At 46.6% G+C, this 27517-nt stretch overlaps 1 protein-coding gene across 1 annotated transcript in view; it reads right to left on the reverse strand.

Moving 5' to 3' along the window:
* The window catches only part of DNAH6 (dynein axonemal heavy chain 6), a 2906060-nt gene that overhangs the window by 1035369 nt on the left and 1843174 nt on the right, over positions 1-27517 (reverse strand). The window contains exons 56-57 of the mRNA XM_030192089.1: positions 10781-10977; positions 1322-1525 (exon numbers count right to left, since the gene is read on the reverse strand). Of these exons, the coding sequence (XP_030047949.1) occupies positions 1322-1525; positions 10781-10977 (401 nt within the window). The remainder of the gene's footprint in view (positions 1-1321; positions 1526-10780; positions 10978-27517) is intronic.

The raw sequence follows: 27517 nt of genomic DNA on the forward strand, positions 1-27517 counted from the left end.
CATTAATCTCATCCCATGGCTTTTCCTACCATCTCTATGCTGATGACTCCCAAATCTACCTTTCTACCCCTGATATCTCACCTTGCATCCAAACCAAAGTTTCAGCGTGCTTGTCTGACATTGCTGTCTGGATGTCTCAACGCCACCTGAAATTAAGTATGACCAAAACCGAGCTTCTCATTCCCTCCCCCCAAACCCACCCCCCCCCCCCCCCCCCCCCCCCCCCCCCCCCCCCCCGTTTTCTATTTCTGTTGATGGCTCTCTCATTCTCCATGTCTCCTCAGCTCAAAACCTTGGGGTCATCTTTGACTCTTCTCTCCTTCTCTGCTCATATCCAACAGATTGCCAAGACCTGTCGTTTCTTTCTTTACAACATCCGTAAAATCCGCCCCTTTCTTTCCGAGCACTCTACCAAAACCCTCATCCACACCCTTGTCACCTCTCGTTTAGACTACTGCAATCTGCTTCTTGTTGGCCTCCCACTTAGTCACCTCTCCCCTCTCCAGTCGGTTCAAAACTCTGTTGCCCGTCTCGTCTTCCGCCAGGGTCGCTTTACTCATACTACCCCTCTCCTCAAGACCCTTCACTGGCTCCCTATCCGTTTTCGCGTCCTGTTCAAACTTCTTCTACTAACCTATAAATGTACTCACTCTGCTGCTCCCCAGTATCTCTCCACACTCGTCCTTCCCTACACCCCTTCCCGTGCACTCCGCTCCATGGATAAATCCTTCTTATCTGTTCCCTTCTCCACTACTGCCAACTACAGACTTCGTGCCTTCTGTCTCGCTGCACCCTACACCTGGAATAAACTTCCTGAGCCCCTACGTCTTGCCCCATCCTTGGCTACCTTTAAATCTAGACTGAAAGCCCACCTCTTTAACATTGCTTTTGACTCGTAACCACTAGTAACCACTCGCCTCCACCTACCCTCCTCTCTTCCTTCCCGTTCACATTAATTGATTTGATTTGCTTACTTTATTTATTTTTTCTCTATTAGATTGTAAGCTCTTTGAGCAGGGACTGTCTTTCTTCTATGTTTGTGCAGCGCTGCGTACGCCTTGTAGCGCTATAGAAATGCTAAATAGTAGTAGTAGTAGTAGTAATGCAGAACTTGTGCAGAATTCTCCACCTGAGCAGAATGCACATAATTCTTTATTCAGTGGCTGCTGCATCTGCAGCTGAAAATTAGGTGCAATATCATCAATCTATAGCACAAGTATTTGTAGTCAACATTTGTATGGACAATAGGACTAGCATTTGTTGAATCTCTCAATTGTAGGAAAATTCATGAATGCAATGTATCATACTTAATTCAACCAACCTGATCTTGGGGATCAATCATTAGTGGCCAACGTCTTCCTCGAGTCACAAAAATGCCATTCTCTGTAGAAACAATGTCACGTGGCAAACCATCAGCATTCCACTGACGAATTTCAAAAGGATCTCCCAAAATATTTATAAGGCTGAAGTTGGAATTGATTGGAATCTCTAGTTTCTGACATTGTTTAATCCAACAATCTATCAACTGATAAGAGAGATATTAGTAAAGCAATAGTAAAAGCTTTTTTCTGAGGACAGCAGGATATCAGTATTCACGAGTGGGATTACATCATGTGACAGAGCTTGGGCTGGACATATCTAAACAAAGCTTTTAAATATTTCTACAGCAGTACACCATGATAGAGGACTTCACACATATGGATTAGCACAGAGGACTATCTCATTCTGTACTAATTATTACTGCTTTTTCACATATATACATGAGTTTAAGCAGTCAATAGTGTGCCCACTACTTCCGTGACAAGGTCCAGAAGATCAACCTCGAATTCACCACTACTCCCTCTCCTCCTCTTCAGCCTATATCTCACTCTCTCATCCAACCTACCCAGCCCTCCTTCTCCTCCTTTCCTGCTATCACCGAAGAGGAAATCGCCCATCTCCTCTCCTCCTCGAAAGCCACCACCTGTTCCTCTGACCCCATCCCCACCAACCTACTTAACACCATCACACCTACCATCACCCCCACCATCTGTCATATACTTAACCTCTCTCTCTCCACTGCATCTATCCCGGACACCTTCAAACATGCTGTGGTCACTCCACTCCTCAAAAAACCATCACGACCCTACCTGTCCCTCCAACTACCGCCCCATTTCCCTCCTACCCTTCCTCTCCAAGATACTTGAATGCGCCGTTCACAGCCGCTGTATTGATTTTCTCTCCTCTCATGCCATCCTCGTTCCGCTCCAATCCGGCTTTCGCCCCCTACACTCAACAGAAACGGCACTATCTAAAGTCTGCAATGACCTATTCCTCGCCAAATCCAAAGGTCACTACTCCATCCTCATCCTCCTCGACCTCTCCACCGCTTTTGACACTGTCAATCACAACCTACTTCTTGACACACTGTCCTCCCTTGGGTTCCGGGGCTCTGTCCTCTCCTGGTTCTCATCTTATCTCTCCCATCATACCTTCAGAGTACACTCTCATGGTTCGTCCTCCTCCCCTATCCCGCTCTCTGTTGGACAAATTTGTTCAGGGCCCTTAGATCTAGGATGGGATGCATCCCCCCCATCTTCTTTTGCATAAGGAAATACCTAGAATTCCTACCCTTCTTCCGCTGGTGGAACGGGTTCGACAGCATTGGCCTTCAGAAGGGCGTAGAGTTCTTCTCCAAGTACCTGCCTGTGCTGAGAGCTGAATGAATGAGCTCTGGGTGGGCAATTTAAAGGGTTTGGACCGCCAATTGAGGGTGTATTCAAGACGGACTATTTGAAGAACCCACCGGTCGGAGGTTATGAGAGGCCACCTTTGATGAATAAATTTCCACCTTCCCCCGACCGGCAAGTCATCCGGAATGGACATACTGCGGCTATGCTCTGCTGAAGCCATTCAAAAACTCATCCCTTGCTTTGACTGGGGAGCAGCAGGGCCTTAGGATAATGCTGTTGATGAGAACGAGTGTGCTGGGGCTGACAAGTCAAAAGAGTGTACTTATGCCTAGAGTAGTAGTAAGGGGCACTCCTTGACTTGCCAGAAAACCTCCTAGATGAGGAGGTGGATACAGAAGGTGCTTGGCTGGAGAGAGAAGAAATAGTATAAGTGTGTTTCTTGATTTGGTTTGTGACCTCTTCAACCTTCTCTTTCAAAACATTATCCTCCCAGCAAGGGGCATCCGCCAACCTCTGCTGAACAGAATGTTCCAAGTCAGTAACACGCAGCAATGAGAGTCTGAGCATCACTATACTTTGAGCAGAGATCCTGGATGCCATATTAAAAGTGTCTTAAGTGCCCCTGGCCAAGAACTTTTGACATGCTGTCTGCTGCCTGACCAACTGGCAAAAAGGCTTGGCCTGCTCCGGAGGGAGCGTATCGACCAAGTCTGACAGCTGTCTCACTGTTCCGCAAGTAAACGCTCATGAAGAGCTGGTATGACTGATGGAGATGAGCATTGAGGCCTGGTACATCTTTCTTCCAAAATAATTCAGGGTCCTAGCTTCTCTGCCTGAGGGAGCCAAGGCATAGTCCATAGTACTCCTGGCTCTTTTGAGAGTGGATTCCATCACCATGGAGTCGTGAGGCAACTAAGGCTGCACAAACCCAGGCTCATCGTGGATCCGATACTGGGTGTCAATCTTCTTGGGAACAACAGGGACCAACAGAGAGGACGCCCAGTTTCAGACAAGGACTTCCTTGAGTACCTCATGGAGAGGAGCCATCACTGCCTTCTTAGGAGGGGATGTATATGGTCCAGGACCTCTAACATCTTGACCTTGGGCTCATCCTCCACTTCTACAGAGAGAGGGAAGAGTGATGCCGGTCCTGGTGGAGGGGGGTGCAGGAAGGAAGGCGGAATAAAGGGAGAAGCTGAACATGAGGAGGAATAGGGATACAGAGAAGCAGTGCTGGACATGGGGAGGGACAATACGGTCACAGAGGGGTGCTGCTGGACACGGCAAGAATAAAGATACAGAGAGGGCAGATGTTCAACATGGCAGAAAGATAGAGGTTGTCCTGGGCCAAGATTTCCCAACTTTGGAACCATTTGGGCCCAGTTATCCGCTGGCCCTAAGAAGGATGATGACTCTTTTCCCATGATCATCCTCTTGGAGGATACAGACTTGTAATTAGGGAACCTGAAACTGCCTAAACTCTGCCGTCAGTAGTGGTTAGAGAAACTGCGCTGCCTTCAGTTGCTGAAGACCCATGGCCAGGAGAAGATGTGCAGGACAAACCAGACCCTTTAGATAGTTTGCCAAGTGGAGCACAGAATAGGCCATGGGAAATTTTAAGAGCTCAGTCAGACGAAGAATCCCTAAGAGAAGCACAGGCCAAGGTTATAACTGTAAATGGGAACCCAGTGGCCAACAAAGATCCCTCTAAGGTAACTCCTCCATATGTCATATTGAAGAATGACTTGCTATATAGGGTGGCCAAGGAAACCCTGGAGGGGGAGGAGGGGGAGGAATTGTTAGTTCCACTCCATTGTCACAGACAAGTCATGCAACTAGTATACAGACACCTGTTAGGAGGACATGTAGGGGAGGGGAAAACCTGGGCCAGATTTTCTGGCTAGGCGTCTATAAACAAGTAGGGCTTTTATGTCAGTTCTGCCCAACCTGCTAGATAAGTAGCTTTTCTGTCAGTTCTGCCCAGCCTGTCAGTTCTGGTTTCACCTGCCTCTCTCATGCCCAAGCCCGTCATCAATACTACATTTGACATGGTTGCTATGGTCTGTGTGCAGCCGTTCAAACAATCCGTGACAACAAGTACATCTTAGTCATTTTGGGTTATGCCACATGCTATCCAGAGGCCATTGCACTGTGTAATTTGAAGATTACCACAGTGGCCAATACCCAATGGGAAGGCTTCTCCCATAAACTATTTCCGATTGAGATCCTGACTGATCAGGGCACCACTAATGTCTCGGGTCATGAAGCAAGTGCATGCCCTGCTAAAAGTAAAGAGCTTGCAGATGTCAATATATTATCCACAGACCAATGGTCTGGTGGAACACTTTAACAAGACTGTCAAATAAAAGTTGAGAATATTTCTGGCTGAAGACAGAAAAAAACTGAGATACCCTGCTCTCATTTATAATATTTGCTGTCCAGAAGGTGCCTCAGAGTTTGACAGGGTTCTCTCCCTTTGAATTGTTATATGGACAGAGACCAAGAGGAATCTTGGATATAGTCTGAGAAGCCTGGGATGATGAATCTAACCCGGGGAGGAACTTGGCAGAGTATGTGTTCACCATGCAGAAATGTCCTACCAAATAGTAGGACTAGGAGGCATGCGATGAAACTACAGTGTAGTACATTTAAAACAAATAGGAGAACATTTTTCTTCACCCAATACGTAATTAAACTCTGGAATTCGTTGCCGGAGAATGTGGTGAAGGCGGTTAGCTTGGCAGAGTTTAAAAAGGGGTTGGACGGTTTCCTAAAGGACAAGTCCATAGACCGCTACTAAATGGACTTGGAAAAATCCACAATTTCTGGAATAACATGTATAGAATGTTTGTACGTTTGGGAAGCTGCCAGGTGCCCTTGACCTGGATTGGCCACTGTCGGGGACAGGATGCTGGGTTTGATGGGCCTTTGGTCTTTTCCCAGTATGGCATTACTTATGTACCTTCTGGATCTGGCCTTTCCCAACAGAATACCCCAGGTACTGGACCTCTTTTCCTCCAGGAAGCATTTCTTAGGATTCACTGTCAACCCAGTTGTCCAGAACCACTTCCACCTAGATTATGTGCATCCTCCATTCTGTAGTGTAGATTTTTATTTATTTGTCTACAGTATTATAGTCTGCTCAATCTAAGAATACTTAGCAGATAACAAGTGAGAGCTATATAATCAAAGTATCAATAAATAAAACAATACAACATAAAGAACATAACAATCTTGTCCAAGTAGGTGGCTGCGCAACCACTGTGCTTTAGTAGGCATTGAAATGTTGGTGGAGCCAAAAGGTAGGACAGTGAACTGAAATAGACCTTGAGGTGTCAAAAAGGGGGTCTTCTCCTTGGCAGCCAGAGTGAGAGATACCTGATGGTAACCTTTTCTCAGGCCCAGTGTCAAGATGAACCCGGCTTCACCCAGCTTTTCAATGAGTTAATTGACCCTTAGCATTGGATATGCAACTTCAAGATGGTGTTCACCTTCCAGAAATTGATGCAGAACCCTATGCTTCCATCCAATTCGAACACCAGCACAATGGGGGGTGACCAATTACTGGTGGATTCCTCAATAATTCCCAGCTCCAGCATCTCAGCTATCTCCTTCTCCAATGCCTGCTGACAGGCTTCTTGAATCCAGTATGGACACTGCTAGATCATCACTCTGGGCTCATTAATGATTTTATGGGATGGATCTGGCCTGGCACACTGGAGAACACATCTTTTGACACAAATTGGGAGATGGGCATCCTTCTTGCAAGGTCATCCAAATCGGCATAATCAAAAGCTGATTTTTTGACACCCTCGACTGCTTTCCGTCGCAGGGACGACCAAAGTTCACGGGGGCATGTCGGCAGGGTAGCGAAGGTGGGACTGGGGCATGATTAGGAGATGGTTGTCCTCGGCCGATAATAGAAAAAAGAAGGGCGCCCCTGTCGAGCATTTGGCCGACTTTACATGGTCCATTTTTTTTCTCGACCAAGCCTCAAAAAGTTGCCCAAACTGACCAGATGACCACCGGAGGGAATCGGGGATGACCTCCCCTTACTCCCCCAGTGGTCACGAACCCCCTCCCACCATAAAAAAACAAGTTTAAAAATACTTTTTGCCAGCCTCTATGCCAGCCTCAAATGCCATACTCAGGTCCATCTCTGAAAGCAACTCTGAAAGCAATTATGCAAGTATCAGTGCCACAGTCCAAGAAGCAAGTACAAGCCTTCCTGGGGATCGTTGGATACTACTGATGTTTCATTCTGGGGTTTGCCAAGAAAGCAAAGCCGCTAACCCACCTCCTGCAGATGAAGGCCCCTGAGAAGGTGCATTGAAAGTTGGAACTGAACTCTGCTTTCAAGACCCTGAACAATGCCCTCTGCTCTGAGCTGGTGCTGGTCAGCTTGGACTTCAGCTAGCCCTTTGTGGTACAGTCAGATGCCATCAGATTTCAGGCTCGATGCAGTCTTGGCCCAAGAAGTGGATGAGGAAGAACACCCTGTGGCCTACATCTGCCAGAAGCTGTTTCTCAGGGAATGAAACCATGCATTTATTGAAAAAGAAGCCCTAGCTGTCAAGTAGGCCTTGGGGACACTCCAGTATTATCTGCTGGGATGACACTTCTTGTTCATTAGAGATCATGAACCCCTCAATTGGATTGCTCACCACAAGGAATCAAATGCACATAACATGTGGTGGTTCCTTAAGGCCTCCAGCCCTTTAGTTTCGAAGTGCAACATCTAGCAAGCTGAGATCATACCAATGCTGATTTTTCTCAGGAAGTGGACCCTGACAATGCAAGCACTCAAGTAGGCATGGGTTAGCTGAGGGAGAGGGTACGTGAGGGAGTGTATAAGAAGTTACCACTCCCCTTAATGGTGCTCCTTCACAGTGGCAGAATCACCTTAAACCTCATAATCTCACCCAGGGGGGATGGGGGAGTGAAAAAGGAGAGGTGGAGCCAGGAGGGTATGTCCTGGGAATATAAAAGCTCAGGGATCAGCAAGGATCAGGAGGCCCAGAGGGAAGCAACAAAGTCCCACTGCATACATCTCCACCACAAATGTTTGAACTGCAACCATGACAGTCTGGTAGGCCAAATTCAAATTGGAATCTTACAGAATTATATCCTTGATCTGACCAGATGCTAGCTGCTGAATTTTATTTGCTGAGAAACAATAGTGTACACCATGGCCCTGTCTGAGCAGGCCACGAGATGAGATTCCTTCATCCAAAAACTAATTTTTATGTTTCTACGCAATGTGGAAGCTCAAACGAGTGAAACCTTTTTTCCCGAGGGAAATATTTTGTAACTTGGTACAATCCATGGTACTAAGCCATCTAGACTACTGCAATGGAATCTATGCGGGATGCAAAAAACAAATCATAAAAAAACTCCAAACTGTTCAAAACACAGCAGCCAGGCTTATATTTGGAAAAACGAGATTCGAAAGCGCCAGACCCCTACAAGAAAAACTGCACTGGCTCCCAATCAAAGAACATATTGAGTTCAAAATCTGCTCCCTGGTTCATAAAATCATCTACGGCAATGCCCCAGGATACATGACAGACCTCATAGACCTACCAACTAGAAACACAACAAGATCAACATGAACATACCTAAATCTTCACCACCCAAGCTGCTAAGGACTCAAATATAAATCAACCTATGCATCCAGCATCTCCTATATAAGCACACAATTATGGAACGCACTACCACCTAACCACATGACCACCTAACCTTCCGGAAACTCCTAAAAACTAACCTGTTCAAAAAGGCATACCCCAACGATCCAACTTAAATGCCTTAACCCTGCAACACAACAAAACCAAAGCTCGTACTGGACATAACTTAACTCTTCCTCCTTATGATTCCCAACGTGTCTGTCACACATGAACTTTACTCTACCATAACCTCACTCTGTATTTGTTCATAGCGGTTTCTTGCCAAATCCAAAGGCCACTATTCCATCCTCATCCTCCTCGACCTATCCGCCGCTTTTGACACTGTCAATCACAATCTACTTCTTGCCACACTATCCTCATTTGGGTTCCAGGGCTCTGTCCTCTCCTGGTTCTCCTCTTATCTCTCCCACCGTACCTTCAGAGTACATTCTCATGGTTCTTCCTCCACCCCCATCCCGTTCTCTGTTGGAGTTCCTCAGGGATCTGTCCTTGGACCCCTTCTTTTTTCAATCTACACCTCTTCCCTGGGCTCTCTGATCTCATCTCACGGTTTCCAATATCATCTTTATGCCAACGACACCCAGCTTTATCTCTCCACACCAGACATCACTGTGGAAACCCAGGCCAAGGTATCGGCCTGCTTATCCGACATTGCTGCCTGGATGTCCAACCGCCACCTGAAACTGAACATGGCCAAGACCGAGCTTATTGTCTTACCACCCAAACCCACTTCTCCTCTCCCGCAACTCTCTATCTCTGTTGATAACACCCTCATCCTCCCCGTCTCATCTGCCCGCAACCTCAGAGTCATCTTCAACTCCTCCCTCTCCTTCTCTGCGCATATCCAGCAGATAGCAGTGTCGCTTCTTCCTCTTAACATTAGCAAAATTCACCCTTTCCTCTCTGAGCACACCACCCGAACTCTCATCCACTCTCTCATTACCTCTCGCCTTGACTACTGCAACCTACTCCTCACTGGCCTCCATTCAGAACTCTGCTGCATGTCTTATCTTCTGCCTGGACCGATATACTCATATCACCCCTCTCCTCAAGTCACTTCACTGGCTTCCGATTAGGTACCGCATACAGTTCAAGCTTCTCCTACTAACCTACAAATGCACTCGATCTGCAGCCCCTCCCTACCTCTCTACCCTCATCTCCCCCTACGTTCCTACCCGTAACCTCCGCTCTCAAGACAAATCCCTCCTTTCAGTACCTTTCTCCACCACCGCCAACTCCAGGCTCCGCCCTTTCTGCCTCGCCTCACCCCATGCTTGGAATAAACTCTCTGAGCCCATTCGCCAGGCCCCCTCCCTGCCCATCTTCAAATCCTTGCTCTAGAAATGTTAAGTAGTAGTAGTACTGGTGATCGCCTCTACGGTACTATGTAAGCCACATTGAGCCTGCAAATAGGTGGGAAAATGTGGGATACAAATTGTCAGGATCACTCGCTGTATCCTCACCACTCCTTCACAGTCTCTTCCTTCTCAGCATCGCACACCATCTATTCCCAGGGTTAAAGGTCTGCAATCAGTGTCTCAGGAAAACAGGAGATTCACTAAAAATGCTTTATTATCTCCTTAATACATCTATTCTTCTTCAAGTCTTCCCAGACCTTCCCCTCTACCCGGTATAGTCCAACTTTTAAACACAGTTCAATTTTGATAAGACTCGCTTACCCCCTTCAGAGTAGTCACCATTTCACTGCAGTTCCCTTTTCCAAATTTCCCTGCACAGTTCAGAGAAAGTGGGATTCCAACTGAAGCTCTTTCAGCCCCGCTCCAATTAAGCTGCTCAGTATAGATCACATTCAACCAAGCTCTCCACCCAGCTTGGTTCACTTATGTTTTCACCTGTAGCACACGTTAGGAACACTGCTTCCACAATTTCAGTTCAATTAGCAATGTTTTCCAATTCAGCTTAGCACTGCTTTCAACACAGTTCAGCTTAGCACTGCTTTCAATACAGTTCTGGGTTGCCAGGAGAGTGGCCACTCCCCCAAACAGACTTCCGAAAGCACCAGCACATATTTTTCACACAATCTGTCACGTTTAAAATATGCACTGGCACCATTGGAAGTCCGCTCTCTGCCCCCTACCCGCACCCTCAATCTGGCTACACTTCTGCCCCTACCTGGCACCTCTTAATAAAATATTTTCTATTAACCAACTGTTTGGCTCTGCTTTATCTGGGCTCTGGTCCCACCCTCATTCACTTTACCACACAAGGTTTATATTAGGATCTAATTATAGTTTGAAATGAATATAAATTGTGTTGAAATATAGCCCATCCTAGGGTTTTCAAAAACTCTCTCACAACTGTTTTCAGAAAGTAGAACATTCTACAACAGTGCATTTTTATTTTGTTTTGATTTGTACAGCTGCCTTTCCCAGAATATGGTCAAGTAACAAAGAATTCACTTACCAGCTGCCTATAAACTGCTGTAAAAGCACCAAAATAGGCAACAGAAGCAGATGCGATAAACACATTCCCAATGACATTTGAAATTTCTTCTTCAAAGCTAGCAATGCTCTCCTGCCATCGGACCTGTTCATCTCCTAGTGCAGCTGTAAGCTTTCCAGCACGATTTAGGCGTGCTTCTGTAATTGCCATGGTCTTTGCTAAATAATCATAAAATTAAAAGAAAGTATTATCATTTTCATGATGTTTTCCACTCTCAATCTGTTAGCTGATTCTTACTTTAGTTCATAAGACTACATTCTGGTATCCCCTCTTACCTGCTTCATCTGTTAATATACCCAACCAGAGTCCTTTGATCTCTTAATGACGGCCAACTCCCTATTCCATCAATTCATCAGGCCAGATTTGACATGACCAGACATAGAACCTCCTACTAGAATGCTCTTCCTTCTAATATCCGCCTGGAACTTTCACATCAAAAATTCAAGACCACTTTAAAAACACATCTTTTTCAGGAGGATTTTGGTGGGGGGACGGGAAGAAGTTCATCTTTTTATCCTGAGGAGACCCAGGAAATTATAGACCGATGAGTCTGACATCAGTACCGGGCAAAATAGTAGAGGCTATTATTAAGAATAAAATTACAAAGCACATACAAAAACATGGGCTGATGAGACAAAGAAGGGCATAATCGAACGTCACTGGCGAAATAGTTCGCTGGCGATCTATTTTGGCGGCGGCGCAACAGCTGGCCGGAACCGTATTATCGAAAAAGATGGCCGGCCATCTTTTTTCGATAATACGGTTTAGCCCGGCCAAATGCCAGAGTTCGCCGGGTTTGAGATCGCCGGTTTTGTTTTTCAGCGATAATGGAAAAAAATGCCGGCCATCTCAAACCCGGCAAAATCCAAGGTATTCGGTCATGGGAGGAGCCAGCATTTGTAGTGCACTGGTCCCCCTCACATGCCAGGACACCAACCGGGCACCCTAGGGGGCACTTCTAAAAAATTTTAAAAAATACAAAAAAGCTCCCAGGTGCATAGCTCCCTTACCTTGGGTGCTGAGCCCCCCAACCCACTCCCCACAACTCTACACCATTACCATAGCCCTTATGGCTGAAGGGGGGCACCTACATGTGGGTACAGTGGGTTTTGGGGGGGTTTGGAGGGCTTAACATTTACCACCACAAGTGTAACAGGTAGGTGGGGGGATGGACCTGGGTCTGCCTGCCTGAAGTGCACTGCACCCATTAAAAACTGCTCTAAGGACTTGCATACTGCAGTCAGGGAGCTGGGTATGACATTTATTTTTATTTATTTGTAGCATTTGTATCCCACATTTTCCCACCAATTTGCAGGCTCAGTGTGGCTTACATTCAGGGCCATGCCAACACGGTAAGCGAGGTAAGCATGGCAGGGGGCGCCACTCTCTGGGGGGCGCCACCGCACCATGCTCACCTCGCTCGCCCTCCCGCTCCCATTGTTCAACTACTGCCCGCCCTTTTCTCCTCCTCCCCCCCCAACATCCCTTTTCTTTTTTTTTCTTTTTAAATTTACCTCCGTGGCGGTCCAGCAGTGCAGCGTCAGTGAAGGAGGCGGCGCTCCCGACATCTCTAGCCTTCCCTTCGCTGTGTTCCGCCTTCTTCTGACGTCAAGGAAATGACGTCAGAAGAAGGCGGAACACAGCGAAGGGAAGGCTAGAGACGTCGGGAGGCGAGCGCCGCCTCCTGAACTGACGCTGTGCTGCTGGACCGCCACGGAGGTAAATTTAAAAAGAAAAAACAAGAAAAGGGATGTTGGTGGGAGAGAAGAGGGCGGGCAGTAGTTGAACAATGGGAGCGGGAGGGCAGGGGAGAGACGAGCATGGATGCGAAGGGGGAGGGGAGAAGAGGGCGGGCCAGGCCAACTGGGACATGATGGGAGCGGGAAGACAGAGAAGAGAGGAGCATGGATGCAAGGTGGGGGGGTCATGGAAGGGAGAGAGGGGAATTGCTGGATAGGGAATTAGGGATGGATGGAGGGCACAGAGGAGCATGGATGGGAGGGCAGGGCTCAGGGAGAGAGGGGAATTGCTGGATAGGGATGAATGGAGGGGACAGATGGGCATGGATGGATATGGATTGCAGGGCAGGGCTCAGGGAGAGAGGGGAATTGCTGGATAGGTATGAATGGAGGGGGCATGGGACAGAGGAGCATGGATGGGCATGGATGGGAGGGCAGGGCTCAGGGAGACAGGAGAAATTGCTGGACATAGAGGGGAGGGAAGAGAGATGAAGGAGATGAAATTAGGGAAAAGGAAGAGAGGAGAAAAACTGCACACGGATGAAGAAAATAGGCAGAAGCTGAGGACCAGAAATGAAGAAGAAACGAGGAAAGGAACGAAATAAATGGAAAGGAAGCCCTGGAAACGGAGTTAAGAGGACAGATAGCAGCAGAATCAGATACTGGGCCAGCATGATCAGAAAAAGAAAGTCACCAGACAACAAAGGTAGAAAAAAATCATTTTATTTTCATTTTAGTGTTTGGAATATGTCCACTTTGAGAATTTACATCTGCTATCTTATTTTGCAATGTATAGCAGTTTGTTTCTAAGAATATTGCTCACAATTCCTGTCAGTGTGGCAAGTGGTGAGCGATCATTTTCACGGGGGAGGGGGGGCGCCGCCACCGCCACCAACTGATAGTCTGCAGGGGGGCGCCAGAGACCTTAGGCACGGCCCTGCTTACATTTGCCGTAATGGCGGTTGCCATTTCCAGGTAACAGAATTACAAGTTGTATTGCATTAAGGTGCATGCATACATGGTAACAAACATGGTATTGTATGAAGGCTTCTGAGTAATAAGTTGGATTGTCACATACTTTAGGTCATCGACTATAGAGAGACCCTGTTTGACCTAAGGTGGTGGTGCTTGATCATTAATAGCAGAGAAGTTAAGCAGACTTGGGATAGAAGTTCGGTCTTGTATAGATCGTGTGAAATGATATTATTTAGTATTTAAGATGGATGTTTGTGATATGCTGGCATACAGGCTGGTAAAAAAAGGTTTTGATTTTTATTTTTTTAGTGTAGGAGGGGGTTGGTGACCACTGGGGGACTACGGGGAGGTCATCCCCCATTCCCTCCGGTGTTCATCTGGTCAGTTGGGGCACCTTTTTGAGGCTTGGTCGTGAAAATAAAAGGACCAAGTAAACCCGGCGAAATACTGATTAACACCACTTTTTTCCCATTATCCGCGAAAGCCGGCCATCTGGTAGCCACGCCCATGCCCGCCCATGTCCTGCCTTCGCTACGCCGCCAACACGCCCCCTTGAACTTTCGCTGGCGAGGCGAAGGGAAAGCGGCGACACTGTCAAAAAAGCCGCTTTCGATTATACCGATTTCGCCGCTTTTGAGAGATCACCGGCCAGCTCCCGATTTATGTCGGGAAATGGCTGGCGATCACTTTCGAAAATAAGCCTGATAGCACGGATTTAGTGAAGGGAAGTCTTGCCTCACCAATCTACTGCATTTTTTTGAAGGGATGAACAAACATGTGGACAATGGGGAGCCGGTGGATATTGTATATCTGAATTTTCAAAAGGCGTTTGACAAAGTGCCTCATGAAAGACTCCAGAGGAAACTGGAGAGTCCTGGGAATCGGAGGTAGGGTATTACTATGGATTAAGAGCTGGTTGAAAGATAGGATGCAGAGAGTAGGATTGAATGGTCAGTATTCTCAGTGGAGAAGGGTAGTTAGAGAGGTCCCTCAGGGGTCTGTGCTGCGATCGCTGCCTTTTAACATATTTATAAATGACCTAGAGATGGGAGTAACTAGTGAGGTAATTAAATTCGCAGATGACACAAAGTTATTCAGGGTCATCAAGTCGCCCGAGGAGTGTGAAAGATTACAGGAGGACCTCGCAAGACTGGGGGATTGGGCGTTCAAGTGGCAGATGAAGTTCAATGTTGATAAGTGCAAAGTGATGCATGTGGGTAAGAGGAACCCAAGTTACAGCTATGTCATGCAAGGTTCCGCGTTAGGAGTCGCAGACCTAGAAAGGGATCTGGGAGTCATCGTTGACAAGACGTTGAAAATTTCTGCTCAGCCAAGAAAGCGCACAGAATGTTGAGTATAATTAGGAAAAGGATGGAAAACAAACACGAGAATGTTATAATGCCGTTGTATTGCTCCATGGTGCGACCACACCTCAAATATTGTGTCCAATTCTGGTCGCCGCATCTCAAAACTACTACTATTTAACATTTCTAAAGCGCTACTAGGGTTACGCAGCGCTGTACAATTTAACATAGAAGGACAGTCCCTGCTCAAAGAGCTTACAATCTAAAGGACAAATGTACAATCAGTCAAGTAGGGGCAGTCAAATTGGGGCAGTCTAGATTTCCTGAAAGGTATAAAGGTTAGGTGCCGAAAGCAACATTGAAGAAGTGGGCTTTGAGCAAGGATTTGAAGATGGGTAGGGAGGGGGCTTGGCGTAAGGGCTCAGGAAGTTTATTCCAAGCATAGGGTGAGGCGAGGCAGAATGGGCGGAGCCTGGAGTTGGCGGTGGTGGAGAAGGGTACTGAGAGGAGGGATTTGTCATGTGAGCGGAGGTTTCGGGCCGGAACATAAGGGGAAATGAGGGTAGAGAGGTAATGAGGGGCTGCAGACTGAGTGCATTTGTAGGTAAGAAGGAAAAGCTTGAACTGTATGCGGTATTTGATCGGAAGCCAGTGAAGTGATCTGAGGAGAGGGGTGATATGAGTATATCGGTTCAGGCGGAATATAAGACGTGCAGCAGAGTTCTGAACGGACTGAAGGGGGGATAGATGGTTAAGTGGGAGGCCAGTGAGGAGTAGGTTAAAGTAGTCAAGGCGAGAGGTAATGAGAGCGTGGATGAGAGTTCGGGTGGTGTGCTCAGACCGGAAGGGGCGAATTTTGCTGATGTTAAAGAGGAAGAAGCGACAGGTCTTGGCTGTCTGCTGGATATGCGCAGAGAAGGAGAGGGAGGAGTCGAAGATGACTCCAAGGTTGCGGGCGGATGAGACGGGGAGGATGAGGGTGCAGAGAAGGGCGGCGAAAATGATAAAAGGGATGGTACAACTTCCCTATGAGGAAAGGCTAAGAAGGTTAGGGTTCTTCAGCTTGGAGAAAAGGCGGCTGAGGGGTGATATGGTAGAAGTCTACAAAATAATGAGCAGAGTAGAGCGGACAGATGTGAAGCATTTGTTTACACTTTCAAACAATAATAGAACCAGGCGACACAAGATGAAGCTAGAATATGGTAGATTTAAAACAAATAGGAGAAAGTTTTTCTTTACTCAGCGTGTAGTTGGACTCTGGAACTCGTTGCCAGAGAATGTGGTGGCAGCGGCTAGCCTTACGGAGTTTAAGGGGGATTTGAACAGATTTCTGCAGGAAAAGTCCATTGAACATTATTACATTTTTGGGGGGGTTTTGCCAGGTTCTTGAAGCCTGGATTGGCCGCTGTCAGAGACAGGGTGCTGGGCTTGATGGACGCTTGGTCTTTTCCCAGTATGGCGGTGCTTATGTGCTTATATCTGACCTCATTGGGATATACTAAATAAGGTTAATATTTAAATGTACAGCCCTGGGTTCTATAAAGGTTGCCCAAATTTGGCGTTGTTCCCAGATCCATGAACAAGCTAATTAACGAGCCACTAACAATCAATTATTGATGTTACTTGGCACTAATTAGGACTTGTGTGCGGATCTGCCAATGCACTATTCTAGAACACTGAATGCCTAAACTGTCTTGCACACAACTGAAAAGGAGCCATGATCAAGGTGGGAGCAGTGGCGTAGCTAGGGTAGTTGACACCCGGGGCCGGTCATTTTTTAACACCCCCCCGAAATCCAGTACTAGGCATACCGAGAATACAAAACACTCAGGACCTATAGAGCAATTCTACCATACCATAAGCAGTAATTTGTACGAGTCACACAAGGAAAAGGAATGCATCTTAAACACTACAGTGAGCACTAGAACATCAATTCACCTATTGTAAAACGAAAACAGACAGATTAGTTCAGATCGTCGATCCTGCACAGTCAATGCCAACCAAAAGCCATGTCTTTTTCACAAATAGATACACCCTAATCCACTATAGAATAAGTAATCACAAACTTTCTATTTAGACAAAAATTAAACTGAACCCCCGATGCCAGACTCTGCATACAATGCAACACCACAGAAACAGAAAATGTCCTCTAGTACTGTGCAAAATATAAAGACAGCAGATGTAAATTTGAAAAAACTAACAAATACCAATCACCACTTTACAAATTAACAAATAGAAATAAAACAAATAATATCATTTTATTGGACTAATACATTTAGCTTTCAGAGGCCAAAACCTCCTTCCTCAGGTCAATTCAGTATAGTACTGATACAATGTCCTATCCTGACCTGAGGAAGGGGGTTTTGTTCTCCGAAAGTAAAATGTATTAAAATTAGTCCAATAAAAAGATTACCTTATTTACATGTTCTATTATAAACATTTATTAACACAGCTACAATACTACTTTATCCTAAAGCAAAAAAATAAAAAAATATATTTACAGTTCGTTGTCTCTGGTTTCTGCTTTCCTCATCTTTTCACTGTCTTCCTTCTATCCAGCATCTGTCTTCGCTCTCTCTCTGCCATCCAGTGTCTGCCCTCTCTCTCTGCCCCTTCCATCCACTTCTGCCATGCACCATCTGCCCCAGTCTGCCATCTCTCTCTCCTCCTTCCATCAACATCTGGCCTCTATCTCTGCCCCTTCCATCCACCATTTGCCCCAGTCTGCCCTCTTTCTCTCTCCCCTTCCACCCACCATCTGCCCTTTCTCTCTGCCCCTTCAATCCGTCTGCCCTCCCTCTCCCATCCGTCCAGGGTCTGCCCTCCCTCACGTGCCCCCCTTCCATCCAGGATCTGTCCCCTCTCTCTCTGCCCCCTCTTTTCAGCCCCCAGTTCCAGTCCCCTTCATCCACCACATGCCTTGCATCCCCCCCTTTCAGCCCCAGACCCATTCTCCCACCTGCCCCAGGCATGGACCCATTTTCCCTCTTGCCCCCTTGTCAGACCCCAGTTCCAACTTCAGACCCCTTCTCCCATCTGAGCACTCCTCTCCCCCCCAATCCCCTTCTCCCCTCTCTGAGCACCCATCTGAGCTCCCCCACCCTCCCTAATCCCCTTTAAGCACCCCTCTGAGGTCCCCCACCCCTCCCCAATCCCCTTCTCCCCTCCTTGATGCTCTCCCACCCTCCCTAATCCCCTTTAAGCACCCCTGAGCGCCCCCACCCCTCCCCAATCCCCTTCTCCCCTCCTTGATGCTTTCCCACCCTCCCTAATCCCCTTTAAGGTCCCCCACCCCTCCCCAATCCCCTTCTCCCCTCCTTGATGCTCTCCCACCCTCCCTAATCCCCTTTAAGCACCCCTGAGCGCCCCCACCCTTCCCCAATCCCCTTCTCCCCTCCTTGATGCTCTCCCACCCTCCCTAATCCCCTTTAAGCACCCCTTTGAGGTGCCCCCACCCCTCCCCAATCCCCTTCTCCCCTCCTTGATGCTCTCCCACCCTCCCTAATCCCCTTTAAGCACCCCTGAGCGCCCCCACCCTTCCCCAATCCCCTTCTCCCCTCCTTGATGCTCTCCCACCCTCCCTAATCCCCTTTAAGCACCCCTTTGAGGTCCCCCCACCCCTCCCCAATCCCCTTCTCCCCTCCTTGATGCTCTCCCACCCTCCCTAATCCCCTTTAAGCACCCCTCTGAGCGCCCCCACCCCTCCTCAATCCCCTTCTGAATCCCCCCCCCCCCGACCCGACCCGACCCGAGATCCGTTCTCCTACCCTGTCATGCTTTAAAAAAAATTTTTCGAAGCGCCAGAGAATGGCAGGCAGCGCTCCTCGCGTCTGCACTGCTAGTAAAGAAGATCTCGCTGACGTCGTCGTCCTTCCTACATTGAGTCCCGCCCCCCTCTGAGGCAACTTCCTATTACCGCGAGGGCGGGCGGGATACAGTGTGGGAAGGACGACGAAGTCAGCGAGATCTTCTTTACTAGCAGGGCAGATGCGAGGTGCGCTGCCTGCTATTCTCCGGCGCTTCGAAAAAAATTTTTTTAAGGCGGAGCAGCGGGAGCGGAGCACCCCCCCCCACCCGATGACACCCGGGGCGGACCGCCCCCACCGCCCCGCCCTTGCTATGCCACTGGGTGGGAGCATGAGTGGTTCAGAGGCATTCCCAAAATTTAAGCACAGTGCTATAGAATAGGATCATTTATGCACCCAGCTTCCATTAGTTGCACACCAGCATTTACACCAGGTTTCAGGAGGCGCAAGTTCTTATGCCCAAAGTTTGGCGTGGGAATCCGCAATAAGCGCTATTCTCTAAAAGTTGCTTAGCACTAAGCGACCTTTATAAAATTGATGCTGAGCGCGGACCTTAACAGTGCCTAACTTTGGGTGCCATTTCCATAATGTCCAATTATGCAGTTTTACAGGACTTTTCTGGAAGTTGTGGAATTGAGGTGAGTTCATCAAAGCTCAAGGGATGCCTAGGGCCTTGAAGTTAATCAATGGGAGCACAAGGCTGAAGATTTGCTTAGGGAACTGTGATTATATGAGCGGGGTTGCAACGGGAGGCCTTTATAAAATACAGCCAGACAAGGAAAAAATGAAACAAAACTCCTTTATTAAACAATGAATCATGTTATCTCACAGGCCCAGCAAAGTAAGAATAAGGTCTCTTTCGTTTCAAAAGCAAACTTCACACAGGCCTGCAGCTGACAGGTCTCAAGAAGCCCACAATACATATTAGCTACATGCAGGATTTCACAACACCGGTCCGTCTCCAGCCAGACCTCACAGACAGGGTTCTTGTAAAACTAAAGTTAAAGATTAGCCTACCTTAGCCAGGTTCTGGTAGCTTACACATAAGCAGCAGAGACCTACACTCCAGGGTGGTTTCTCTCCTCCCAAGGCCTCTCTGTTCTGTTCTGCCAGAGGGCTTTTACTCAGTGGCGTAGTTAGGTGGGGCACCAGGGGAGTGGCCACTCCCCCAAACAGAGTTCTGCCGGTGCCGGCGCCTATTTTTTTTTCATCCTGTTGCACTGGAAATGTGCGCTGGCGGAAGTCTGTTCTCGCTCCCCCTGCACCGTCAACCTCGCTCATCCTGGCTCCGCTTCTGCTTTTACTTCCTCTTGAGCCCCACCCTCCTGGCCAGGCAGCCTAAGATCCCTATCTATACTGACTCTGCTTCTGCCATGACATAGTTTAGAGCCACCTGCCGTAAGGTGGCCAAATTACAACCTTATTGAGGGAATGTTCCCATGGGCACCTGCTTCTATACCACTCACTCCGTCATAGGCACCTAATACCCTTGCACCAGCAATGCAAGGAGTGGTAATGTCACTATCCTACAGAGGTCCAACTGGATTTTCCTATCACAGATTAATATTTTTATAACATTCACTTCCATGAGATTGGAGTTCCATGTGGTGAAATGCCTGAAAAAAAAGGCATTTGGAGCAAGAGGGGAGTTGTGGGAAATAAATAAATATATTGTGTTTCCATAGGTGTGGGTGTATAGTTCAGGCTCTAACTAGCTCTTTTGTAACAGAGAGAAGTACATTATAGCTGTTTGAATTATTATACTAAAAGACTTGTGTTTTTCTGTAAGAAGCAGAAGCAGGAACAGGAGAAGGGAGAGGAAAGGGGCTTGTAAAACTACTGAGACAAGGGAAAAACTTTAGTCAGGCCCCAGAGCTGAGATAAATTATTGCATGAGCCCATAAAGGGAGATGTGTGAGAGCCCAAGGTCAGGAAGTGGGAACTATGAACAAAGAAACTACAGTTAGGAAGAGAGTGAGAAGTCCCAGCTGCTGTTACACAGAACACTAGCGGATAGGCAGGTGACCATCGGCCAATGAGAACAACTTAGGGGCAGACACTTAAATGTAACTGTGGAATTGTGTGTGTGTGTGTGTGTGTGTGTGTGTGTGTGTGTGTGTGTGTGTGTGTGTGTGTGTGTGTGTGTGTGTGTGTGTGTGTGTGTGTGTGTGTGTGTGTGTGTGTGTGTGTGTGTGTGTGTGTGTGTGTGTGTGTGTGTGTGTGTGTGTGTGTGTGTGTGTGTGTGTGTGTGTGTGTGTGTGTGTGTGTGTGTGTGTGTGTGTGTGTGTGTGTGTGTGTGTGTGTGTGTGTGTGTGTGTGTGTGTGTGTGTGTGTGTGTGTGTGTGTGTGTGTGTGTGTGTGTGTGTGTGTGTGTGTGTGTGTGTGTGTGTGTGTGTGTGTGTGTGTGTGTGTGTGTGTGTGTGTGTGTGTGTGTGTGTGTGTGTGTGTTGGCTCACAGTTTACAGCCACAGGGACACGCACCCATTCTTGCAAGGATGAGTTTACAATACATTGTTTTAATTGGCCTTTCCAAGGACTCGACAGCACATGCATTTATACCTGCTCAGAACAGAAGCTGGTCAAGTTGACCTTACAATCTCCATACCTTTTGTTGGAGTAAAAGTTTCTTTTATTTTTCTAACATGGAAAATGATAGGAACCAAGCCTATAGGAACCTTTTTTCATATAACATTTTAAAATAGAACACGCTTATTTAGGAAAGGCAACATATATGCTTGTGATTGTGTGAGCCTAATTGGTGCTGGAAGCCTTCAATAAATACAGCCAGACAAGGGAGAAATGAACAAAAAACCCTTTATTAACCAAACACTGAATCCTGTTACTTCACAGGTACAGCAAAGTAAAGAATAAAGTCTCTTTAGGTTCAGAGGCAAACATTACACATGCCTGTAGCTGACAGACCTTAAGACCACAGTACACACACATACACACCGCTATTTGTAGGGTTTCACCACACAGGTTTGCTTCCATCAAGGACACCATTCTTGTAAAACTCAAACTAAAGCTTAGCCTACCTTAGGCAGGTTCTGATAGCTTCAGTACTTTTTTTGTGCCGGTACCTTTTGTCCCAGGGCCGGCTCACCTACCTGCCCACAGCTCCCTGACAGCCTTCCTTTCCATTCCTGCCACCGCCCTGTGCTTAAATCTTTTATTTTACCTCAAGTCATGGCGGTGGCAGTGAAAGCAGCAGGCTCGCCTCCAGCCTTCCCTTTCCTCTCAGTATACTGTCCCGCCCTTTTCTGATGTATTTCCTGTTTCTGCGAGGGCGGGACAGTACACTGAGAGGGAAGGGAAGGCTGGAGGCGAGCCTGCTGTTTTCACTGCCACTGCAGGGCGGCAGCAGGAACGGAAAGGAGGGCTGTCGAGGAGCTGAGGGCGGGCAGGTGTGGCTGGGGTTGGAACTGGAACTTGGGGGCTGAAAAGGGGGAAAGGTGGAGGCTGAGGTGAGTCACTGGACATGGATGGGATGGGAGGGGAGGCTAGGGGGCAAAGGAAAATTGCTGGACATAGAAGGGAGGGCAGAGGAGAATCGCTGGACATGGATGGGAGGGGAGGGCAGGGGAGAGAGGAGAATGACTGGACATGGATGGGAGGGGAGCGCAGAGGAGAATCTCTGGACATGGATGGGAGGGGAGGACAGGGAAGAGAGGAGAGTTGCTGGACATGGATGGATGGAGGGGAGGGCAGGAGGAATGCTAGACATGGATGGAGGAGAGGGAAGACAGGAAGGAGATGCACATGGATGGAGGGGAGGGGAGGGGAGAGAGGCGAAATGCTGGACATGGATGGAGGGCAGGGAAGAGAGGAGAAATGTTGGAGGGAAGGAAAGACAGAGGAAGGAGATGCACATGGATGGAGAGGAGGGGAGAGAGTTGAAATGCTGGGCATGGATGGAGGGGAGGGAAGAGAGAGGAAGTGAGATGAACATGGATGGAGGGGAGGGGAGGGGAGAGGAGAAATGCTGGACATGGAGGGGAGGGAAGACAGAGGAGGAAATGCACATGGATTTAGGGGAGAGAGGAGAAATTCTGGACATGGATGGAGGGCAGGGAAGACAGAGGAAGTGAGATGAGCATGGATGGAGGGGAGGAGAGGGGAGAAATGCTGGACATAGAGGAGGGAGAGGAAAAATGCTGGACATGGATGGATGAGAGGGAAGAGAGGGGAAGGAGATGCATATAGATGGATGGAAGGGAAGAAAGAGGAAGGAGATGCATACTGATGGAGATGAGAGAAAGGGAAAAGAGGAGACAAACTGCACATGGATGGAGAAAATAGGTAAAAGCTAGATCCACTATACCTCCTCCAGTCTAGTCCGCGAAGGACCCAGCTTTTACCTATGGATGTAGAGCAAGAAATTAAGAAGAAAGTAAAGAAATAAATGGAAAGGAAGCCCTGGAAACAGAGTTAAGGGAACAGATAGAAAGCAGCAGAATCAGAGACTGGGACCAACATGATCAGAAAACAAAGTCGCCAGACAACAAAGGTAGAAAAAATAATTTTATTTTCATTTTAGTGTTTGGAATATGTCCAATTTGAGACTTTACATCTGCTGTCTTATTTTGCAATGGGTATACTGGAGCTGTAACAGCTTACAGAAATTATTTATAATGAAAAAAAATCACAAGTTATTTATTTCTCCTATATCGGTATAGTATTTTCAATGACACCTGTTTATATGCGCCATGGCTGGTATACGGGGGTGTGGCTACTGTGGGTGTGACTACCACAGGGGCGGAGCCATAGATGGTGACCTCCACCAATAATGAGTACCGGTACCTTTTTTCCTACAAAAAAGCACTGGATAGCTTACACATAAGCAGTGGAGACCTACACTTTAGGGCAGCTTCTCTCCTCCCAAGGCCTCTCTGTTCTGTTCTGCCCCGGGTTTTTTACTTCCTGATCACTGCTTAGCCCCACCCTCCTGGCCAGGCAGCCTAACGTCCCTATATTATATTGGCTTTGCAGTTTAGCCTCTGAAATGGCAGGTTTAGCACCACTTAATGTACGGTGGCTGAACTGTAACCTCAGTAAGGGAGTGTTTCTAGGGATGCCTGTTACTATGTTACTCACTCACAAAGCCATCATAAAATAGCCTACCCACAAAGCTCCTGCTTAAAGTTATACCTGTGTGTATATGTGCTGGTAAGAACTGTCACATATGCATATAGTTTTAGATTATATACATAAATATTGATCCTACCTCAATTCTGCCCATTCTCTTCTCCTGGGAACACGTAAAATTGAACATAACCCCCCAAGGAATTTTATAAGTTTTAACTTGAATATATAAAGTGATGTTTCACATACTCAGGTTGCTTATTTATTTATTTATTTATTTATTTTAATTCTTTATATGCTACCATTCAAGTTGATATCTTGGGAATCTGGATCAAGGAATCTGGATCAACTTTATCAGAAAAGTTAAAGTTATGAAAAAAACAGAAGATCTGTGGAAGTTTAAAACCAGAATCTTTGAGAGACTGTGCTAGCACTGTCCACATTCCTAAGAGTAATCAAGTCAAGTACCTTCCTTTTTTCTTTCAAGCACCTTTCCCTGCTCAAGAGCAATCCCACCCCTCTGCGTTGCCAGCAATCAAAGGCAGCCAGAGAAGTCAGGAGTAAAACTGTTTTGTATTGGCAAATCTATGAAGATTTTAACATTTTAAGCAAGCATAAGAAGGATTAAGAAATGAAATTAGCTTAAAGTGACTGTTGCAGAATTGATCAGAAACTTTGAAGCAGGATATCAGAGTGAGACAGAATCTCCCAAATTGAGTTCTTTGTGTTGCATTTATCACACCTCTGTGCTAATTACCTTGAAGGTGCTCTGGTCCCCCCCCCCCCCTTCTTCCTCCAGCCAAAGCCAGAAAACTGAGCCCTGAAAATCCTCTGGGCAAGGAGGATGGGAAGCAATTAATTGCTAAGAGACTGATTGAGGGAGGACCCTGACTCAGAGCTACTCTCCCCCCTCCCATCTCCTCTGCTCATTATCTTATCACTGAAACCTGATCCAATACATCTCAACAGCTTGAAAGGCAGACCCTCTTCTTAAGTCAGTAAAGAGAGGACTTCAGCACAGCTTTCATACCGAATAGTCTCTATACCTCTAGCCTCCCCTCATACAAGAACAGACTCCTCACCTAATCTAGAAAATAAACAAACAAAAGCGACTGGTCAGAACAGCTGACAAGAAAATCAAGAAAAACCTGACCCAGTACTGATCTCAACAGCTTGAAAGGCAAACCCTCTTCTTAAGTCAGTGGCAAGAAAATCAACGGCATGATGTAAGGGAATTTTGAACCGCAGATCAAATTCATCAACTAACGAGGCACACAATGAAAGTGGCCCAAAACAGCCCAACAAAAGGTAACACACAGCCACAAATTGCCTAACCCAAGGAAAACATACTGAGAAATAGTGCAGGCAGACAAGATCTCAAACAGTCATACCCAAACAAAAACCAAGTCATGCACTAACCTCATGCACACTCACATATATAACCCCACTATATTAACCAAAGACTAAGCCAGAAATGACACACAAGACCAGAACACCAGACCACTCCAAAGAAAAAAAGCCTTATCATGCATCCAGTCATCAAAACTTGGTCTTATTAGTAGCCCACAGCGAAAGAAACCAAAATGAATACCTTCAAACTACTCCTAATAACACTGATCCACTTAACACTAACCACCCCCTTGCAGAAAGTAACATTATACGCATACTATACAATCATCAAAGATTGATCAGATACACCACACCTCATCAAACGGACAACAACTTAAACAAAGGAATAACAACAACATGCGGACTACCACCACAGAATGCAAAGAAGGGTCCAAACAAAATCACTTCAACAAAGAAACGACAACTAATAAAAGTCCACACAACACCAGATGCAGAAGACCCATTCCAAACAATCCAAGTGGACTACATCAACGCCAGATCTGCAGTAAACAAAACAGCAATACCAACAGACTGGATCATGGCAGAAAACCTTGACCTACTCTTCATCAATGAAACCTGGATCCACGACCAAAAGGACCCCATAATCCTAGACCTGTGCTCTCCAGAATACAAAATTACACACTGGACTAGAAAGGAAAAGAGAAGCGGAGGCATAGCACTACTCTATCGATCCCACTTTACCACTGAAACCACTGCCGAGTCCATGACACCTCAACTTGAAATTGCCTCAATCAGAATCCACAACAAAACCCTACACGATCATTTGAATTGTGTCATGTTTTACAGACCTCCAGGTAATTGGAACAAAGGCCAGACTAACCTCATGGACTTCATTTCAAACACATGTGTAACCAACTCCAATGTACTAGTATTAGGAGACATCAACCTCCACTTAGAAGACCCAAACTCAATCAACGCACGGAAATGTAAGGAATTCCTCCACCTATGGGATCTCAAATGGCCACAAATGCAAGCAACCCACGTCAAAGGGAACACACTTGATCTTATCTCACACAAACTTTCAACAGACCAGAACCTAATAATAACAGATATTAAATGGACAGAAACACCCTGGACTGATCACTATGAATTAAATTTATCCCTACACTGGCAGAAGAAGGGATTACACCAAACACAAGAACACACATCCTACAGCACAAGAGGTCAAATAGACACAAAAACATTCTGGCAACAGATATACAACGATGAATGGACAGCACAAATAGACTCCATATATTACCTCGTGGAATGGGATAAAAGATGCAAATGCATACTAGATGAAATAGCACCCTTATGAACAAGAACTTCACGTAAGCATATCAATGATGAACTGAAAAAGCTAAAAACACAATCCAGGAAACTCGAACGATCATGGAGAAAAACAAAAGACGAACACACACTCAACACATGGAAACAATCACAAAGAAAATACAAATACACAATAAGACAGACCAAAAGATCATACTATAAAACTAAAATAGGGACAGATTACAAAGACACGAAGAAAGTATACCAACTCGTGAACAAACTCCTAGACACCAACTTGGTCACTACATCGAATACAGACATCCCATCTGCAGACAAACTTGCTAAGTATTTCAATGAAAAAATTGCAAACCTACACAACATGCTACCTCAGGACAACACTGACATCAAAATCTTCCTTAATGAGTTGGACCCAACCACTGGAGAATACCGGCTGACCGAACCTGGTTAAAATTCGCCCTCCTTACCATCGATGCAGTTGCACAGGCGATCAGCAGGTTCTCCAACACTCACTGTAAACTAGATACCTGTCCCAACTACATAATGAAATCCGCCCCTGACCGCTTCATAGTAGACCTCACATCCCACCTAAACTACATGCTTCAACAAGGTCTCTTCCCTAAGGAAAATGGCAATATCCTACTCACTCAAATACCAAAAGACACCAAGAAAAAAAACAAATGAAACCACTAACTGCTGTCCAGTAGCATCCATTTCGTTGTCAGTCAAACTGATGGAAAGCATGGTAGCCAAACAACTTACAGATTATATAAACAAATTTACACGAATCACAGTCAGGTTTTCGCCCCCTCCACAGCACAGAAACAGTACTACTCAATCTCCTAGCCTAGCAGGAAATAGCAATGGGCAAAAACATCCTTCTCCTCCAATTCGACATGTCTAGTGCATTCGACATGGTAAACCATAATCTACTATAATAAACTCACCCTTAACGTTCTGAGGACACTGACGTCAGTGAAGCCAAGCTCTGACTTCCTTCAAAAAGGTTCGAAGGTTCGTGGTGGTGAAGCCACCAAAATCGCCCCGGGCCCCGCCCTCGAGGGCGGAGCAATGGCAGAACAATGAAGGGGTTGGCAGGGAGGGAGGCAGGGAGGC

The sequence above is a fragment of the Microcaecilia unicolor genome, chromosome 2 (assembly GCF_901765095.1).
Source record: "Microcaecilia unicolor chromosome 2, aMicUni1.1, whole genome shotgun sequence".
Lineage (NCBI taxonomy): Eukaryota > Metazoa > Chordata > Amphibia > Gymnophiona > Siphonopidae > Microcaecilia > Microcaecilia unicolor.